The 22,939-nt window shown below is 30.7% G+C and overlaps 1 protein-coding gene across 1 annotated transcript in view; it reads left to right on the top strand.

The window, feature by feature from the left end:
- The window catches only part of LOC142319548 (uncharacterized), a 44,571-nt gene extending 39,846 nt beyond the window's left edge, over positions 1–4,725 (top strand). Inside the window, exon 9 of the mRNA XM_075356939.1 lies at positions 2,567–4,725. Coding sequence (XP_075213054.1) covers positions 2,567–4,662 — 2,096 coding nt within the window. The 3' untranslated portion in view covers positions 4,663–4,725. The remainder of the gene's footprint in view (positions 1–2,566) is intronic.
- Positions 4,726–22,939: the final 18,214 nt, after the last annotated feature.

The raw sequence follows: 22,939 nt of genomic DNA, 5'->3' as shown, positions 1-22,939 counted from the left end.
AAATTTAGGGACATATTCTATGAATTGTAGTACAGATTGTTAGTTAATAGTCTTAAATTACAATATAAAAGCAAACAAGTTAATTAAAATGTATAGAAAGCTTTGTATGAAAAAACTAGAGTTCTGCTAAAACTTATGTCAAGTACTGAGCAGTTTATTTTGCACTGAAAAAAGTTTCAAAATATGATATTGAACTTACGTTAACATACAAAATATTTGTACATATGTTATTAAATACAATCTATATTTTGCTAATAATGACTACACTGTCAGGAGTATTTATCGTATGTGTTTTTAGAATTTGTCAAATTTGAATATGTTTGTTACTATACTGTGATTGTAGCATGTAGTATATCAAACATACTTCTCCTACTACCACATCCTTGTTGTAAATGAAAGTATATGAATAAGGACATTCATCACAGAAATTTACACTCAACTTATGTAGTGAATCTTTTATAAATAGTCTAAAATAATCATCATCGGAATCAAGTTTTTACTTAAATATATTTAATAAGTATTAAAAGGTTATAGGTACTGTGTAAGTTTTCGCAAGTAATGATTGAGGAAAGAGAGGTTCTATCCTAATTTGATCTTTTGATAAACTTATCAAATGTTACTGTAAGATTCCGTGTTATTAGGAGAACTACGTGTATGTATAGAACTATGTACTTTTTTTGTATAGACTTCCATTTTTATTTTAAACAATAGTTAAAGCCTATTTTAAAAATAGTAATAAGCACAGCATTAATCCTTATAATTTAAAAGAAAACAGGTTGAATCGATTAGCTTTTTTTAAGAATATTGAAACAGTGTGGATTTATAATTTTATAGGAAACTTAATTCTAGACTGAATGTAAACTCGAAAACATTCTTGGGTCACTTAAATCACTACTTTTTTTTAGATTGAGGGTGAAAGAGAGGACTGGTGGTAGTCTGTTAAGGGGTAGTTAGCAACATCAAGCCTGAACTGCTGCAACATTTGAAATGAACACAAGAACTTACTACTACAGAGAAGTGATTATCACATGCCCATTGTAGTTAAAACGAATTAGGCTCACAAATTATTGTTTTAAATTAAACAATAACAATGTTGTTTTAATAATAAAAACTCAGTTAAATGCTATAACTTATTACGGATCCAATCACTGTATTTGCCAACAAATTAAAAAGAAAGTAAACTTGGAAAAGCAGACTCACTAACCCACTAAGATATATACATGTTTTTTTTTTTTTTAAGTAGGGCCATTTTGATATAAAAACAGGTTTTCATGACAGAAAAAACTTAATTAGATTTAAATAAATTTACATGTATGTATTATTTTGCATATAGTCTGTCATTCATTAGGGCACATGTTCTACCTGCTTTATTAATCTGTCTTTGAAAAATTTCCCCACCAGTAACTTAAGCATTCAATTACTGTAACATTGTCATTTTCAAACCTCTGTGATACAAGTTATTGTTTTAAATAGAAAAAAGATAATAATCACTAGGTCATGAGGTTAGTATTATATAGTGGATGTTAAAAAATTTCCCTGCAGATTTGTTGTATTTCTTGAACCATTTTCGTTGCAGTTTGCTGTGAATGTTGTATGGAAACAAAAATGTGTTGGACAGCTTCCCACTTCTTTTTTTCTGAATGGCAGATTGACATTTTTTTTAAGTGTTTCATTACACATTCAGCTTTATACTATTTTCATAATCAAGGGACTCAATAAGAAATGTCGCTTTTTATTCAAAATACCAGTGGCATTGGTCTTTTGAATAAAGACTTTCCCATCTGAACATTCTCTCTTAAACTTCTTGGGCCTCAGAAATGATAAATCATGTGCGATTGTATCATTTGCTGCTCTGTACTAACATTTTATATAATATTAAAGTCTCATCTCAAGTCAAAATTTGATTAAGCAGTTCTCATCATTATCCTCATTTTAGAAATACTGCAAAAATATGTGAGCTGCAGCAACATTTTTTTTTTGTCCATTTGTTAGTATTTTTGATTTCTCCAGGCACACAACATTCTGTAAACTAGTTTTTCTGTTAAAATTTGATTAATCATTCAACATGATACATTTGGAAATTCATTTGATAATTTTAAAACTGTAAATGTCTTCACTCACTTTTCAAAACAAATTGTTTGTTATAATAAAAGGGTAATCACTACATTCTTCATAGTCAGCATTCATCCCACCTTTTTTGAAATAAAAATAACATTATTTTGGAAATTTACCTTCACACATTAGCATTTGGTTCATAAATATAACAAATTAATTTGTGGATTTATGTAAAACATTTTTTTTTAAGAAGCAAATTTCTGTTTGAACCTCACACTTGCCAGTAGTGTTTTAGATTCATTTGAAATGGGTTATGCACGGCAACTAATGAATATGACTGGAGTATTGTTACCATCATTTAACTACTGATACAAAGAATCAGGCTTCGCAAGAATTATCTATTTCCATCGTTTGAATAGCCCTCAGTTAAAAAAACATGCCTTATAAGTAAACAATGTATATGAATTGCAATCATTTGTCAGTATCATCATGATAAAAAAAAATTTTTTAGGTGTTTTGAAGATGTCTGCAACTTCAGTATCAGGGAGTTCAAAGAGTACAGTTAGTGATATAGATTTCAAACCACCAGAAGCTTGTGTTGAGAGTGCTGTATCAGCTGTCAAAGCATTGTTGGCTGCAACAAAAGAGGAACGTCGTAGGCGTGGTAAGTATCATAAGTACACTCCTGAACTTCAGGAACATATGGCTGCATATGCTGTAAAACATGGTAATCAACAAGCTGTTCGTTACTTCTCTGAACGCCTTGGCACCATGGTGTCTGAAAGTACTATTCGTAATCTTGTAAAGGTTCACTCTTCATTTACTCCCTTATTAAAGGATGAAATTGGACGATTTGCTGCTAGTTTTGGAGTAGAACCTGCTGCTCGCTATTTTTCTGATAGGTTAAAAAGAGATATACCCCAGTCTCTTGTTCGAAAATTTAAAGGTATTCATTTAGAAAAGTTGCCGGATACCATTAAAAGACAAAAGGATAAAAAGCCAAAGGACCTTAAGAAAAAATGTGTCATTAAAAAAAATGTGGATTTAAATGCTGGCAAAGCTAAAAGATACAGCAGTAAAATAAAAGAAGAGATTGGTTATTATGCTTGTCAGCATTCTATTTCAGATACAGTCAATCATTTTTCAGAAAAATTACAGATGGTTGTAAAAGAAAGGACTATTCGAAGGTTTCACAAGGCTTATATGGAAAAATATAATTTGCAGTCTTGTAGTGGTGGCAGTCAACAACAAATCTCTGCTAATGGACGACAACATTCTGTCGAATCTGTGCCTGTAATTAACATGAATTCCCATCACCACTCACAATCACAATCTCAGCCTCAACCACCTCCTAGTATATATGCAACACCATTTCCTCAAGTAGCTACTAATACCACCACTTCCTGTTTGCCTCATCCTCATCCTCCTCCGCCTCCTCCTCCTCCTCCTCATCCACCTCTTCTTCGACCACATACAGCAGCACTGCCTTTATATCCTCTCAACCAATGTTCTGCCGAGAATGACTGTTATCAAACACCATCATCATCATCTGTCATCATGGCACAGACTAATGGTTCATTCCAGTATCAAAGTATAGGTTCAGTTCAGAACTTTCAGATACCACTTCCTTTTAATTCGCACCAAACAGTTCCGCCATTAACAAATCATGAACCTCAACATCAGACAGTCCAACCATTATCACAACATCATGAACCACAGCAAGATCCATCATCATTTGTGATGACACAACAGCCTTTAATAGTTTCTCATGAGCCCAATAATTTAAATGTCTCGACACATTTTATGGTAACACCACAGTTAAGCACAGATATGGAAATGCAACAGCGTTCACTTCAAGACAAAAGTATACAGAAAAATGTTAATGATGAAAATAATATTCAAGTATTTATTGCTGTGAAATGTGATAATGATAATGATCAGCCGGATTTTAATAATGAAAATTATACCTCGCAGTCAAATGTATCTACTAATACTTCATCAGTAGAAGTTAGCAATGTGTCGCCTAGCCAACAAAAGCAGAATGTAAAACCAACTGTGAGTCTTGATAAAAAAGATACAAGTGAAGATGATAATGAGGAAGAACCTTTAATTAAAAGACTGAATGAAACACAAATTAAAAAAGAAAAGTCAAAGAAAGAAGAAACCAGTAAAAAGCGAGGTAGATACACTTCTTATAGTCCTGAATTAAGGGCTGAAATTGGTAAATATGCCGCTGAGCATAGCAGTTTAAAAGCTTGTCAGTATTTTAGTAAATTGCTTGGACATGATGTGCCTGAAAGCACTGCTCGTGGTCTAAAAGAAAAATATTTACGGAAGAAGGTGCACTGCACAGTTACAAGTCTTGGGTATTCACAACGTGGCCGCCCACTACGCCTTGGTAAATATGATGAAGTTGTTCAGGAATGTTTAAAAGAACTTGTGCGTTCTGGTGAAAAGGTGTCTTCATTTTTGGCAATAACTACTGCAAAACAGATACTAAACAAGTGTGAGCCTGAACTTTTGGAAGATAACGGCGGCCCTATTAAATTAAACACAACATGGGCAAAATCTTTCTTAAAAAGAATTGGTGTTCATAATAACTCATAATATTTATAAATTTTCACTGATTTATGTAGTGTATTATTTTTCATGTATCAGAAAACTTTAGGTTTAAAAACCAATCTCCTTAAACAGAAATATAATTTTATCTTATTTTTGTATTCAATTGTATATATATAGAGCCTTTATGAAATTTCTGTTTAAGAGGATATAGATGTTATTTTAAAATGTTTTTTTAAGTATTGTGATTATTATAGGTAGCAAGCTAGTATTAGTTGTTTATTTTTATTGCATGAAAATTTATACCATAGAATATGAGATTTTATAAAAAACGTTAACTTTTTATTATAGCATGATGAGTTATATAGTATCAGAAGCAAACAGATTAATTATTATTAACGTAGAATTATTCTTATATAATTTTTTGCTTTGAAGTGCTTTGCTGAAAATGAGGAAACTTGTTCAGTTTAATTTACATTTATTTTTAAAATTTTAATTAAAAAATTATTAACTTTTTGTTTTTATTATTTATTTTAGTGTTGTTTTGTTTACATAAATGGAATTTAACTGACATGTATTTGTAAGTTAGTAATCTCTATCAATGTGTATTAGTGTAGAAGTATTCATGAAATCTATTTTTGAAAGACTAGAATATCCCGAAAGATCTGGTATTATTTGAAAATGAAATTTAAAGTAAACCAAAAGTGAAAGCTCATGTATTTTTATTATCCTAAGTACTTTAGGATAAGCTCATGGTCACTAACTTTCTCATAAATCATTGATCTTGTCAATTGGCTGCAGTGTATAAGACGATTGTAGTACACAGCAAAATGTTTATTTATTTATTTAATCATCTGATCAGATACAATAGGAATTGAAACAAATTATTTTATTTTTTTTTTGTGGTTCTTCAGCCACTAACACTCTCCATCTTCTCACTCCCATCAAAACCAGATCCTTCATAAAGTCATCAATCTACCTCTTCCTTGGCCAGCCTTTCTTTCTTCTTTCATGGAATCTTTCCATATTATCTTGACCATTCTGATTGCCTCTTATTTTTTCAGTATGCCCGAGACAACTTATTTTTTGGTATTAATAAATGCTTTAATATCCCTTTCTTCTATGAGAACTTTCAGTTCTTCATTATTTTGTTTCTAATTGTCTCCTTTAACTGGTATAAAGTATTTCGCAAGGTACAAAATGTTTTTGTACCTTGCGAAAATTACCAATAGTTTTAATATGAAATAAATGTTTAGACAAGACTAATCATATAATGAGTGAATTTTAAGATTTATGTTTATACATTTATATTTATTTTTATATTTGATGATTTTAAACTTAACATTAATTTTTTCAGAACAGACCAAAGAATGCATATATTTTGTTGGACGTGCAACTTTTAAAAAAAAAAAATCTATAAAATGAAAAATATTCTTATGGAAACTTTTTTTTTCATTTGCAGCCCCTTCAGAGTGGTAGAAAAAAATATTCACAATATCAACTAGTCCATTAGAAAGAAAAATTTGTTTTTTACCTACACAGCCTGTTCCAGTGGAAAAGGTGACTGATGCGAAATAAAATAAAGATGTGGTTTATTTTTAATTTTCTTTATTTTTTATTCAAAATAGACTCCTTGTGAGTCAATACAAAGCTGGTAACAATTATGAAATTGTTCAAAGCACTTATGATACTCATTTGTAGGAATCGTCTTCAAAACCACAGTCAAAACCTTCTGGATATCTGAAATCGTGTCAAAACACTTCCTTTCATCACCATTTTAGTTTCAGGAATAGCCAGAAGTCACATGGAGCCAAATCAGGTGAACATGATCAAGCACCACGAAATGTTTTTTAGCTAAAAAATCATGTACAATCTTGCACTTGTGCATTGTCATGCAACAAAGACCATGTCCTTTGCTCCCTTTGGGTTGAACTCAAAAAATCCTGGCCATAAATGATTCATAATGTCAAAGTAATAGTCACTGTTCACCATTTGACCTTCTGGTACAAATTCTTGATGGATAATTCCTTTGGAATCAAAGGAAACAGTGAGCAAAGTTTTGATTCAGCTCTTCTGAATTTGTACTTGCTTTGTTTTGGGTTCTTCTGGACTCTTCCATTCCGAGCTCTGACGCTTTGTGAATGGCTCAAATTGAAAGCACCAGTTTAAATTTTTGCCATAAAGTCTGGATCCATATCAGCCATTCTTTTCATATCTTTGCAGTGATCCACTATGTAATCTTTGTGATTGATAGTCAGTGTGTGCAGTTAAAAGCAAGCACAGACCTTTTGTTTTCCTAAATTTTCTTTTAAAGTAAGATGGACAGTGGATTTCAGAATACCAGTGAGCTCTTCGATGAGTCATCTTCAATGCTCTTTTTGATTAAATTTTGCAAACCGCTTGAAAATCTTCTTATGGCTCATTGTCTGACTACCATAAACAATCAGAATCATTTCAAAAGTTTCTGTTGCACTTTTACCTAACGTATAACAAAATTTAATGTTAGCATGTTTTTTCTATCGACACTCAAAATGTAATATCACGTGTTATATCATTACAGCTAAATAAAAAATGTTAGTGCCTTGACATATGTATGGTAAAAAGCTCAAATATGTCATCATATAACGAACATATTCATTCAGAGGTGGTGCTGCTAGTTACATGAAGAGTCAGTCAGTACCCTTTTTCATTGGACAGACTGTGCATATGCAACTTTTCAGTTTGATAACTGTTATACGTAAATTTTGAAAAATCTTAAACGAAAAATTCAGTCTGATGCACAGAAATTTTGGAAATGTTCTAAAATTATGAATGCACTATTTAATTGAATTCTATTGTCGTGTCATACCTCTGAATAAATGATATATTGTTTTTATATAAACACTAATTAAACATTTTACCTAACAAAATATTATCACTAGGATTAACAATAATGTGGCATTCCAGACACAGAGGATGAACAACTTTATTACATTTTTTGCAAATGTATCTAGTTTTATTTTCTTTTGCCACCACCGTAAGTACTAGCTGGTCTATAGATACTGCAGTTTTTCTCACTTATGCCTGGTAGTAATTTAAGTAACAGCTATTATTTCCATCTTCACAACTTATATCACCAGCTGTCAGTACTAAGGCTGCCTAGTGTACCTAGTACACTTACAGTACAGTACCTATTGCCTGTAGGTACGCTTAGAAACTAGCCATTCACTTGACAAATGTTCATCTAGTAAAACTGTGAATTCATAATGACTTGCTGGTCTGTCTGTACTTTCTTTATGTAATATATAACGCTTTTGAATAATTCTGGCAAAAATGTATGTTAAATGTCATTTTTTTCCAATACTGCAATGTCGAACATTCATGATAGAAATATAACATTTGATCAGACAAGTCAACAGCCCCCATGAAAGAATTATACTTTACTGTAATTTCAGTTATTAGATATTATTTCTCTATTACCTTACACTTTGACTGTTGAACATTATTTGCATTAGCTTTAGTAGATAACAAAAGCACTGCTTTATTTTAATTTTTTTTCTCTGCATGCATCCATTAACATATTATTTTTCCTGCAATATTTCTTTTCTTGTACTTTGAAAAGAACTTTGAGCCTTGGAGATATTCCGTTTTCATTCTTTCAAATTGTGGTTGCAATGGTTAATTTGGAATACAGATCTTTAGCAAGTTTTATAGATGAAAAGTAAATATCAATAAAATATGGTAACCTTTGCTTAGAAGATTAATGCTAATAATTTCATAACTGCAGAATAGGTTAACCCATATTTTAAAAAATTTTCCTTTTCAGCTCCTCTTACCCCTTTATATACAAAAAATTAATATAATATTTTGATATTGCATCATACATCATCCAACATTTGATTCCCCAGCAGTGATGAGTTTTGGCATATACTGCAACAAACTTGAATGACTCTTTGTAGCCACCATACTTTCATCAGTTGAAAGGTTTTGATGAGTATAATAAAATCTAAACAGCCAGTTAATGTGGTCTACCAGTGGTTGGAAGCGAGCACACGAATCATACTATGGCTGGCCAGGTTTGGCCAGCTTACTAGTACCATATCTACCATATGAAATAAATTTCAGTATAGCCTGAAATCTCTTTCTGCTAAACATGTTAGCAAACCAAGGTGCACTCTGTGAAGATGTAGTAGATTAATAACAACTTAAAGTTGGTTTCCTAATCAGTCCTATACTGTTCAGAAAAGCAATGAAGGCTTTTATTTCCAATAATGTCACCGGCTTCTAAGATTTTTGTGTACTGTGTACAGAAAATCTGTCCTTTTAGCTGATAGGAAATTCTGACTATATCGATTTGTATTCACCATGAACATATTTAGCAGAGAATTAATGAAAAATGGGTTAAATATGTAATATGTAATAAAAATATAAAATATATAATCTCCAGGAGGGCAATGTTTAGGACCTGGTGTTTCATCATAAGAAAATGAATGATTGAAGCCTTGATCATTATTTTCTTCGACATCTACCCAATCACTGTCATTCTTTGAACCAGCAGAACAATCTGAGTTACTGTATTGATGTAGTTGTATTTTTTTCTTGGATGTGCTCTAGGCCTACATATATTTTCCGGTAACATATTCTCATCATTTGAACTCATATCACTTTTGAATGGTGTAAGAACAAACTGATTACTCACATTTCCGGTGGTAGATGGTTGATTACGATTAAAAGATGGATCTTTGTCAGTATCATCATGAAAAGAACTATATTCACTTTCAGAATCAAGACAACTAACACATACAACTCTCAGATATTCATTGTTAATCAATAATTCATGCAATGTATTATCACTTATGGATGAACGTGATCTAAATAGCCTACACATTATAATACAAAAACATGAACATATAAACGTTAGAATTAAACACACTAATAGTTGTTTAGTGTAATAAAATAAAAATGCACGGTTAAACAGAACACAAATGAAAGCATGATTGTAATCAAACAAGCAAGGCCAAGACAACTTACAGAGCTGCCATCACAACAGATTGGCCAATATGGGATTTAATTATGTTTTATTTAACTAAACTACATATACCGTATTTTTCTGTGTATAAGACGCACCCAAGAAATTTAATACAATTTTTTGGAAAATCTAAAATTTAAAGTATGATTTTAAAAAAAATTGATTAAATAATATGTAATTTTAAATAGTAAACTGACTTTTCGGAAACTTGCAAATCCATGTCACTGTCATCTGAATCTTCTCTCTCATCAATATCTTCAAGGTGTTAGCTGATTTACACCAGCAATCATCATCCACTTGTTCCACTCTTCTCTCATAAAGATTTTAAAGGCTTATTTAATGATACATCAAGTGGCTGTAGTTGTGATAAGTCCTCCTGGTATGACAACCAGTTCAGTATTGCACTCTTGGAATTTTTGTTTGATTGTTTCCTTCAGATGAGCCTGGAACTGATCAAATACAAGAAGAGCTTTGTTCTTTATCAGTGCACCATTCGTTCTTTTCCATACTTTGTCTATCCACACTTTCATCCATCCAACCTTTTTCATGAACATGTACAATCACTCCTGTTGGTATTTTTTCTTTAGGCAGTGTCTTCCGCTTAAAAATTATCATTGGCAGCAGCTTCGTACCATCAGCACAACATGCAATTACTACAGTGTAGTGTATTTTTTCATGTTCACTGGTTTTGATTGTAATGCTTTTCTCACCTTTCTCAGCTACAGTTCTATTTGAGGGTACCATATTGGCTATCTGTTGTCGTATTTCAAAATTGTAATTTTTTTGTTGCTGAATTGCATATTTATGAAGGGAAAAAATTTTTTATTGTATTCTTTTGGCATTTTTTGACTGATTTTTGTTTCTGTACGCATACAAAGTCCACTACGTTTCATGAAATGGTAACACCATGACTCACGTTTAAAATCTTCTATATTATGATTACAGACTTTTTTGATTGCATGTATACTTGGATTGCATTTTAAAACTTCAGTCTCGAGTTCTGGCTATTTTACAACTTTCTGCGCGCTTTTCTTTATGCAAATTGAACATCTTCTGACCATCCCAAGTTGTACTCATGTTTTCTGTAGGCGGAGGTCCAAATGTCTTTCAGCTTCCTTATTTCCATGTTCTTTTGCATATTTTACAAGCTGTTATTTGTAACTTGTGTAAGAATGTCATCTACTTTTTTCCATCACTAAAAACTATCAAACTATCACAACACGTCAACTCAATACTGATAAACGTCTGTAACTGATTACTCGAATAAGAGATTACGCAACTTAAACTGGGACTCCCCGTTCTGAGCCAATGACGTGCTAGAAGTAACATGAAGGTCACACATCAATTTGGTCGTGTCATTCACTCCCGTCGTATCACCTGAAATCAATTTCTTCCCAAACTCAGTTCAGCATATCAATTTTGCAACTTTAGTGGTGATTCAGTTTTTGAATTCAGCAAGATTGGAAGATTAGAATTACATAAACAGTTATTATTTAATGAAACCTCACAAAAAAAACTGACTGACATTAAATTTGGAACTAGATGGTGGCCTGTGTTGCTCAACCAATCCACCAAAGCTGGTAAACAGTTATCAAGAAAATCCTGGATGTGTGTGAAGTATTGGGAGTTACACCATGAAGGTGAAAATAAGTTTCTTTTTAGACTACTAATAGTGGATTGAGAAGATTTTCTACCATGTATAACGACATTATACTGTTTGTGTTATTTTTGTTGAAGGCAAAAAAATTAACTTGTTTAAAAGTACCCGTGACATTTGCATTTGGAATATCATAATTATCCTACAGAGAATCGCTTAGAATTTTTACTGCCCCAGATCTTGTTATGGATGTACACCATGCCACTAAACATGACATTAAAAATTATGTTTTCCTGGATAAAGGAAAACCTTCTTTTCTTTTATTCAGTTTAACATTTCTCAGAATTCATGAATCAACTTACTCGATTAATTCCTTGCACCTGTATGTGGTTTTAAGCTCAAATGTTCACTTGTTCGCCAAATAGTCATTTGTAAATGCTTGTTTGAAAAGAAACATATCTCATTGATTTATTAAGACTATTCACAGCTCTTTGTAACCTGTCCCACAGCAGGATCAGAAAGATGCAAGCTAATGTTGATGTTCTTCACCAAAAAAAAGCCAATCCAACAAAATTCTGGTCCCAAGCATAAAGTTTACATTTACAGAATAATGCTAACCATACTGGGTGAGAAAATTTTCTTGAACTGTAATTTCAGATTTTATGTCATGGGACCAAAACATTCTGAATCTCTGAAAGTAGCCATTTTGCTAGCTGAACTAAATAGATGCTGCTAGCTCTCATAGTGAAGAAATTTATACTGTAGCCTTATGAGAATCAAAACTTTGAACATTTTGCTACAAAAAGTAATACCTTAACCAATTTTTTAAGTATATGAATATACTTTTATTTGTCATTAACTTTTAAAGTTTTCTTTGAATCACCAGTATGTGTATTTAGAATTGTATTACCGTTTTCACAGGTCTTTTTGTGGTTAAACAGAGGAAATTTGGCAGGTTTTTTTTATAGAGATTGTCTTTCCTAATTGCTTTTATAATTATTTGTTTTGAAACATTTTGTTTGTAATAATATATTTTCATTGTAAAATACAAATTTATCTTTCACAGTATGCTATTTTACTTTTACTGAGAAAAATCACAAATAATAAGCAACCTATTACCAATGTAACATTGATAAATTATAAATTTTAAACAATATGAAGCTGTCATATTTCATACCCTTTCATTGCCTCAATGTAATTGACTTTACTGTATTTCCTGTGGCTGTTTTAATTGATTTCATCCCAGGCTGAATAATTTCATTCAACATTGATGCTTTAGTTGACAACTAATGCCATCCATACAGATTCGTGGGAATAAATTTTCAAAGAAGCTGATGTATTAACCTAAAAGTTAACAAAGTAAATAGGTTAAGTCTATTTACAAAAAAATGCATAAAAATAATTTTAACTTTAAATCTAAGTAAAAATGCTATGAATCATGAAAATTCTTTTAACTTAAAAAAGTATTGTAAAATTAATTTAATTTTTATTTCAAATGGGAGAGAAATGTTTTTATCTAGAATTTGTAATTTGGACCTACTATCTTTTTTTACATTTAGAATATTTACTCTTTTTTTTCCTTTTATTCATTATAAAATCTCTACTAGTAGTTTCCAGATATCCATACTAACAGTTGTAAACTAATAAATGCTTAATAGTTAAAAATAAAAATTCATATTAATAAATTTAATAGAGTGAAAGTTAATAGTTCTAATACCACTGACACAAAATGTGCATTTTCATTAAATAAATTATTATTCACTTATATATGCATAATTTTTACGATTGGCCTGTGCTACAGTTTACTTCTTCTTCCTTAATTTTTTTAGTGCTTTAATCTCTGCTTTCATTTCCTTTTCTTGATGATTTAGAGATCTTGATAATGCTGTTCTTTTCTTCTTTTTATACTCTTTACTCACCCAAATTCATTGTCTTACTACATTTTTTTTTTAAATAGAAGGAAAGAGAAAGTTCTGCCACCCATGCAAATGGTAGTTTGGCTCGCACTGACTAAAAAACATCTCCCTTATACAACAGCCCTGATATCTTCTTTGTGGCATCATGAGCATGCTGTATTTTTTGTAGGCCTTCTACAGATGGTTCAAAGAGTCCTGGACATCTCAACAGTAGCGACAACCCCTAGGGTCCCCCAACTACCTTCTTGCCCAAACTATCCTCTTCCCATCCGCCCAGAAACAACTAATGCTCTTGCCTCTCCTCCGCCACATATTGGTGCACAGGATTTCTCTGCCTGCCATGAACCCTTGCTAAGCAGGAGCTTATCAAATAAATTTTTAGCATTTAATGTTTCTACTATTGCATTGCACTGCTGCCTCTCATCTGTCCACCTACCACACTCAAAGAATGTGTCTTACAGAATTTTCTCTTTTTGAGAAACAAGGAACACCTCGAGTCCAATCTTCTCTTTTTTTTACCAATAGTTGAAAGCACCTTGGTCTGTGTAGAGCTGGGTCAACCAGGAATCTACCTCACCATGCCTCTAACAGACCCATCTTCTGATGTTTGGGATATCAATGAAGGTCCACCTTCCCACAGTGGCGGATTTCCATCTATCCCGCCACTTTGACAGATAATTTTTTACATGCTTTTTCTTTAGTGATGCCTCTCAATCTTTTGACCCATTCAGATATTTTCAGTTCAGTAGGTGGCACCTCTACAATGTTGAAAACAGCCTCAGTGGTCACAGTTCTTATATGTAGAGGCAATCCGAAATGCCAGCTGACTCATTACACTATGAGGTCTGTTCAGAAAATAGCCGTACTTTATTTTTTTAATGTTTATTATTAATTTTACAGATTATTGGTCCTTGTCCTCTTCAAAGTACTCCCCTCCCCTATTCACACACTTTTCCCAGCAGTGTTTCCACTTTGTGAAGCATTCCTGGATAGCTTCATTTGAAATGGCCTTTAAGGTCCATGTCTGATTTGCTTTAATGTCGTCAGTAGTCTTAAAACGACATCCTTTCATCACTGATTTTAATTTCAGAAATAAAAAAAAATCACAAGGAGCCAGTCTGGCGAGTAGGAAGGAGAGTCATCTGACTTATAGCACAAAACTGACGAATTGACAAAGCTGAGTGTGCTGATGCATTGTTGTGGTGAAGGAACAATGAGTTGATTTGCCACAATTCTGGTCTCTTTTTGTGGATTTTTTCATGTAACCATTGTAAATTGCCTTGATGTACACACAGTTCACGTTTCACCGTGAGGCAGAAATTCAAAATCCGTAATTCCATTAAAATTGAAAAAAAAGCAGTGAAAATCACTTTGACCTTGGATCCAGATAGACATACTTTCTCGGGGCATGGAAATCCTTTGCCAGTCCATTCTGATTATGAAGTTTTTTCTCAATGTCATAGCCGTAAACCCAGCTTTGTCTCCCATTATGATTGTTAGCATTAATGTTTCATTGTCATTAGTTTGTTGAAGAAGTTGCAAACAAACATCCACTCAATATTCTTTCTGCTGTTCAGTCATCAAACGAGGAACAAACCTTTTTGCAACTCGATACATGTTCGATTTTTCAGTCAAAATGTCATGGCATGATCCAATTGAAATGCTAAACACTTCTACAAGTTCTCTGACAGTCAACTGGTGCTTTGCATGCATCAGATCATTGATTTTCTGAACATGGGTGTGATCAATTGAAGTCAAAGGCTTTCCTGGTCAGTGTTTATTTTCAATTGACTGACGTCCACTTTTTAATCGTGAAAACCATTCGTAACATGTTGTGGTAATATGTGATGTAGTGAGTTGCCCCATGACTTTGCCAGAGATGATCCCACCAAGCACAGTGTTTTGGAGTGTTGTAAACAAATTATGAAATTTGAATCTTCCATCTCGTAACAAATCAAAGAATAACTCGGCTCTGACAAGTATGTCAATCTCACTTGGTGATTAAAATAAGGATCTGCTAGTTGGACATTTTGAGGAATTTTCAAGTATGATTTGCTAATTGATACGGTAGGTAACTCCTTTGTGATGATGGCAAGACAATTGATAGTGGCAGAAAATGAATTAAATCTTGACTTGATAACACACTGAACTACTTTTGATGTAGTTTTTGATGTTCCAATCCTGCTCACTTCTACTGAAAGTTTTGCTGATGGTAAGCCAAGTTTTTTACATTCATTTGGGCCAACTCCTAACTGGATTATTTCTTCATTTGGTGAAATATGACCAGTGAGACACTTCTGTATTGCGTATATTAGATATTGAGTGAGAAAGTCTAACTTTAATTTTGATTTCCATCATTTTAATACCGCTGTTTGCTCTTTAGTCTTATTGAGCTTTTATTTGGCATAATCAAAAAACAAATACTATACAAAATGACATCTGATCTAAACCTGTATTACTAATTAAAATTTTTTCTCAATAAACAAAATTCTAGTGAAGAGATTCTGGAATCTCTTCACTAGAATTTTGTTTCTATTTTTTGTTGGTTTCTATTTTCTTGCCTGAAAAATATTGCTGGCTTTTTTGTGAACCATGCTCTGGAAGTGACCAGTTTTCCATTAACCTTAACTATTTTTTTTTTATTAGCATGGTATATCACTACTGGAGATTACTAACATCAATATTGACTCACCTTACTTGATGTTATCCCATCAGTTATTGTTCTCTGACAAAATATATGAAGGTATATTATTGGTATTTGGAATTTTGGTAAATACAACAATTTCTTTTCTTATAATTATCCTGCTGTTCAATAACGTATATTTTTTTAGATTTATACATTTGTAAAATTATATTTTGTATTATATGGTTTCTTGGATTCTTTGGTTGCATCCTATTAAACAGGTGAGCCACTGAAACAGGCTGGTTATAAAAAACAAAACATAGATATCTTCTTTTTTCATTTATAACTTTCAGGTATGTAACATTTGGTAATAATAAATTCTTTCTTAGTTGAGAGGAAGCATTAGTTGAGTGAACAGCATATGTTTTGATTAAGATGTTCTAAAAAAGGTTTTTATGGCTGGACAACTGTTGTTTCATTGTCAATTCCCTATCCATCAGGATTATGCTGGGCTGTCAGCCACCTTCAGGATTAGTGTTCAAAACTTATAGTGTTTAGATTCAGTTAATTCTATTAAATTAACTACAAATTAGCAGTAAAAGCCCAATTTTAAAAGAATTATTAGATTTAAAATAGAATTTAATATAATGTAATTTTAATTTATTAAATTAATAAATTATTATTTTTTTACTGGCTCATCCATTATTTAAAAGCTCTTCCAAAGTATTGTAATAATGTTTGTAGACAATTAACTGGTGTTTTTGAGGTGTAGATATTAGAGTTTTTGAAAAGAGTGATTTTTTTTATTTTAGATTCATTGATCAGCATGACAAATAACATAACACTTTTTAAAAATACAAAAAATTATAATAACTTGTTTTCAAAAGTGAACTTTTGAGAATGTCTTGAATAAATGTTAAAATTAAAATAGTGGTTATTTAAGAAATTTTATATTTAAAGCAGTTCATATATAATGAATGAAGCAAAAATTTCTGTTTAGTTGAAATAATTCATAAGATTGCTTCAATTCTAAGATTTTTATTTCAACATTTTAATTTATCAATTAATAATTTTTTTAAATGAAGCATTCATTTATTTAATGTAATTGGAAAAAAATAAATTTGTTCAAACCATAACAATAGAACTTCATCTAATTGACTTTTAAAAAATTTATTGTGATATATAGGAAGATAAGGAAAAAATGAGTATTTCTGTGAATTTCGTAAACAATGTACTGGATTTTAAATTGAAGCATCGGCAAACAAAAAGAGAGAGCCCAATGCAGTAATGTTGGGGCACTTGATATCAATAACTTGTGATTGTTTCCATAGATATATATAACCAGAGCAATCTTTGGTACCATCTTCTTCCATAAATGCAGGTAAAAACTCAGATATATATGTATTTATAATTAAGAGATAATATAATAGCTAATGCTATGAACATAGTAGCTATAGTAATGTATAAAAATTAAATATAAATAGCTAAATATAAAAACTTCTTTACCTAACAAAGAGTAATTGAGTTTGTTTTAATTTAATGTACATGAAACAAATGTAATGTATTTTAATTGTCAACATTATAATATATAGTTGCACTGAGATTAATTTGACAACCATTAACAGATAAAACCAAAGGAAAGTCTGGGTTGTAGTAAGTAGGCACTCTGCCAGAGATCATTTTTGTTTAATTCTGTTACAGCTGTTTTGTTTTGTATAAAATCATCAGGAAATAAAAGGGATTTTTATGAACTTTGGAATAATCAAAGACATCAATTGAACCTTTCAGTTATATGTATTAAAATTTCCAGAATGATGATGTTTATGTGTGTAAAAGCTTCCACTGAATCAAATTTATCAAATTATTACCAGATACATCTCATACAGGTGCCAGGTTCTGTACTGATGAAATTAGATTCTAACTTGAAATGCCATACCTTTAAACAGATAGTATAGTTTCTTATTATAAAAAGCATTATTGTATAGGTATTTTATCATATTAATAGATAATTTAAATTCAATAAATATACATCAGATGTATATGTAGCTTTCTTAAAAACTGTATTTATGTTAACTTTTAAATTAAATTTAGTAATAGGCTCCAGTAGTTAGTAAACAAAACATGTGAAGGTTACAATTATATTTTAAGTGAGAAAAGGATTCATATATACTTGTAAATCTTTGCCACACTTATGAATTTTTTTGTAAGCCGTTAAGATAAGAATTCACTTGTATCCCATTTTAATTATGTCTAATTTGCTTTCCTTTACATTTATACATTTTAAAGAAATTGTTCTTGTCCCTTTTTTTGATCCGTTCATATAATAGATCGTAAACAAAAATTTTGTAAATATAAATAACTATGTGACATTGATAACTCTACTTCTTACTCAGGGTTTTATTGACTGCATCCAATTTTTGACTGATTACTGTAAGTTTGCTTTCATTTCCTTAGATTACAGTAAACACTGATGCAGAGAGACTACTTTGCAGTTGATACTAGCTGACTTAAAAACATTTTTAACTTCTGGTTTATTATTAATGTGACATTAAAATTAAAAACTTAAGATCTCAAGAATCCCACTGCAAAATGTAAAGCTGAATATTATTTTTCCTTTTTGAGCTCATCGATCCTTACACAGTTTTCTGTGAGAATGAGGAAATAGTAAATTAATATTCTTAGATTATGATAAAGTTTATATCTCATTTTGTCAAGCTGATTTAATGAATCTCTCAAATTTTAAATTAAGAATTGTGTTTGTAAGTTCTTTTTCAGTTATTTTGAAATCTGAGGAAAATTTTCAGGGATAATCATAATTTGGTTAAAAAAAAAGAAAAGGTTTACTGAATGTTTATTGAAATAAATTTATTAATAAAATACTCTCAAAAGACTGTTAGCAAAAGAAAATTTTTTTATTAAAAATCAAGATGTCCGTTAAATTTTTATATGAACTGCATTTACTATTTCTAGATATGTAGTGTCAAAAAAAAAAATCGCATCTTGAATGACAATAAATGCTGAATTTATTAACATAGATAAAAGATTAGTTGTTTTTAATTAAAGGATATAAGTGTACACCGCTTTGCTTGTTGACAACCAACATTTTCCACACACAAATGAATGGTGGAGATCATGGATTCCAAAATGTTACAACTCATTTTCATTTGGAGTTGCAAGACATTATCTTTCAATTTCCCTTTTCAAATTATTTGTGTAAATCTTGTCCTTGAGTTATTTCCTTTAAAATAATTCCATCATTTGAGTTCTGGGGAGTGTTCAAGGAATTCAGCATAACTTCGCCCAATCTGCGAGTTCAGATGTGTTGCATCAAGTTAGGTCTATACATTACAATGGTAGTGGGGAGGTGCTTCATATTATTTGTAATAATTTTCTTCATCACCAAACATCTCTTCAGTGCACGGATGAACAAATTCCTGCAGCAACTTTGCATAAAAGTCACCCAGTGACAGTTTCATAAAAAACAATGACGTTCCTAGGATGAAATCTGTATGTCAAGCTCAGATCCTTTAGCCAGTTTTACTGCCTGCTGACAAAATTAGAATAGATTTTGATTTTAAACATATTATTTTAAAATAAAGAAATATTGTTTGTACTTAAGGTCTCAAATTACAACTGTATTTTTTTTGAACAAATATCTGTGTCAAAAACCACTACAAACCACTCCACCATCTATAATCATGGTAGTGTCTTTGTCTTTGATCATTCATTAGGAAGATCCCAGGTTTGAATCCCAATCATACATAGTACTACTCTTCACGCATAAAAATATTTCTGTAATGGACTCTGTCCCAGCTGTTGAACTATAATTCTTTCACACCTAGTCATTTTTAATTTTACTTTTAGGTGCATTTAAGTATTACATTTCATAGGCACAAACCTCTTAATTATTATATTTTCCACTATATTGTAATCCCTGTTAAGTTCAAATGGTGTTCACTAAAACATGAAGATTTTGAGGACCAGTTGTGTTGATTAACTGAGTAATTTAACTTAAAACCTCATTGATCCAGAAAGGTTTGTTTAGAAACATTGCATCTTCTACACATTTTTTCAGTACCATTCACAAAACTGTTTTCTGTGGTCAGGATTATCTTCATTGAGGTTATGGGGTAGTACAGAAATGTAACAATGGATTCACTTCTAATAAATGATCAGTTTTGGGATTACTGTCTCAAGAGCCATTATACAGATTTCTTTAGGGATCAGAGGATGCTTTCCAGCAGGCATTTTTCTCTTACAAAGCTGGCCAATGTTCATGATTTTTCAGAATATTGCTAACGGATGTTATGAACCGTTCCATCTGTTTCAGTTTTATCTCTGATACAAGCAGTGGTGTATTGTGTTGGTGGATCTTCCTTCTAAATTGTCTTCATATTCTTTGATGTTTTCTTACTTTCAATAACATTTTAGATTAAGTTTTCTTTGTTGTAATTCTGCCATTATTTCACGTTAGTTACACTTATAAAAATAAAAAAAAATTGAGTGAATTTTTTTTGGTATACTAGTTCGGCGTTTAAGAATTGTTATTCTCCTGAAATATTTGCCAAGTTTTACAAATAGAAGTAGCAAAGTAATAACAAAACATTGTTGATTTTTATGTGGTTTTTTTAAAAATATATTTAATGATTTTGTTGCCTTTCTAAAGGTTTGAAAGGATTAATATTAATTCGTTAGTGTTTATTTTCGTTTTATTATGAAAGATCCTTTTTATATTTTAAGCAAATATATTTATGTAAATAGATTAATATATAGATAATTTTTTTATTATGCAATTCATTGGTTTAATTGTTTTTGTATTTTATATGTCATTAAACAATTTAAAATGCATTAAAAAACATATTGCAGGTCAATTGTGAAATTGTTTGATGCATAAAGGCTGATCCACACTAGATAAACACATTGAATGAAAGGATCCTTGAAGTTATCCCTTTTGTTTATGGTTTTTGTGTGTAGGGTAAAATTCTATTAGAAATGTTTATATTTGATGATTATGATTTTGGTATTTTGGCAATAATTATCCTTAATTTTTTTTTTTTTTTTAGTTATAGAAGTAAAACAAAATATCTGTTATTAATAAATTGAACATTGACCAGTGTAATAAATGTTAACATTTGTGAAGTTCATTTACCTAGTGTAGGTCAGCCTTAAAACATGACTGAACGTTATATTTATTTTTTAATTGTGATATTTAATTAATGTATGGTACTGTTTGTTATATTACTTAATTTTCTTAATAATAAATGGTTATTTATTTTATTCTTTGATGTATGAACAGCATTGGAGCAATTCTATTTATAGAAATGATTTCCTTAAAGTTAAGTGAGAATATAATCAGAAAATTATGAATTCTCTGAAAGTTTTTTTATTAAATAATTAAATTTTTTACTTCTGGTATGTGTATGTGTAATGTAATCCTTTTTACACTCGTTTTCCCTACTTAAGTTAAACTATTACAACATTTTATTAATTCAAAACTATCAAAAATAGTATAAATTTAAATTACAATTTACTAATATAAACATAACTACCTGATAATAAAACTTTTAAGCTCAGTTACCTAGAGACATATACAATTGAACTGAGCTTTTAACTTTTAAATCTTTTGAAAAAATTAATATGTTAACCTATTCAGTACTAATATTTTTTTTTAAATGGATGATACTTATAATAAGTTACTGGTATGCCTTAATTTTCAGTAATGTGATATATTTATTATTCCCTGTTTTAGACTGTTATTACGTTTCATAGGTGCTAACTTCTGAAAATTATTGTTGGTGCTCCAGTGAATTTCATCGGAGTATTTGGGCATGTATGAAACTTCATCAGGTCTTAAATTCTTTTAAAAGTTTTTTAAGATGGAAAAAATATTATGTTACACTTATTAGGAATAAGAATAGATTTACACTCAGAAAAATATTTTACACGTAACAAATGTATAATTAAGCATATATATATGCAGATATACATGCTTATCATGATTAATTTTTTTTAGGATGGATAAATATTATAATTTACTTACAAGTGTTCATGAATATATCATTAAATTACTGACAATAATTATTTTAAAAAAATTTATTTAGATTACATTTAAAAATAAAAAATTGAACTATAACTATTAATAAAATATTTTTATAAACTCTAGCCAGAGTTCTCTCAGAATTCTGAGTAGTTTGACCATTTTTATAGCTCTCATACAAATCTCAGTTAAGATTCACTGTACGATGCTAAGTAATGAATAAACATCAGTAAAACTAACATATGTGTATCAGACCTGTCTTTAAGTAGTGATTGATATTATTTTCATAAAACGTAATTGTATTGTCATAGCCAACATTTATTTTGCTTTTTCCAATAAGAAATGCCTGACATATTGCTTATATGAATTTTAATTGAAATACTGTTCAGTGCTCATTAGTATTATATTGTATCTGAAACGTCAAAATATATTTTTCGATAGAAGATCATTGGTATTGTGATTAAATATTGCTCACAGCACATTATGACTTTTTTTACTTCGGATAGTTTCAGTATGTATACAGCTTTTTTGTCTATTCTTAAAAATTTTAATATTCAGTGTGGCAATGCATGACCATATTTGCATACATCATGTACTAGTTAAGGCAAACAACAATGTGGCTGTTATTCCTTATATACTGTATTCACTGGACTTGGGTCTGTGTGACTTCTTTCATTTTTCCAAGTTGACAAGATACAGATTTCTCGAGGTAGAAGGGATTCAAGGGGAATCGCAGGCTGGTGCTTAACACACCCACAAAAAAAGACTTTCATTTTGTGGCAGAAGCATTGGGACTGTTATTTTAGCTCCTACTCTGAAGGTGTTGGTGGGAAATAAGATCCAGGTATGATGAATTGTATCTGGTGTTATATTTTAGGAACTTTTAGATAACCTTTTATGAATTTTAATAACTATTAAACTATTTACGTCTACAAATAAAACAAAAGTGGCATAATCTTTGCCGCTGACTGTTGTAGTTATGGTAGGTACTATTTCAAGTTCAATGTTAACTGATACTTTTAAGTATCTTTGTTTCCATTTATTTGTCACAGGCTCCATCCCATAAAATAATTATTACATCCAGTGGCATTTACATTCAGGAAAATTGGCTTACGAGGTGTGATCAAAAAATACGGTGAATAAT

Source organism: Lycorma delicatula, chromosome 2 (genome assembly GCF_047948215.1).
Source record: "Lycorma delicatula isolate Av1 chromosome 2, ASM4794821v1, whole genome shotgun sequence".
NCBI lineage: Eukaryota > Metazoa > Arthropoda > Insecta > Hemiptera > Fulgoridae > Lycorma > Lycorma delicatula.
Note: the sequence above shows the minus strand (reverse complement) of the source record. Positions and strands in the feature narration are given on the sequence as shown.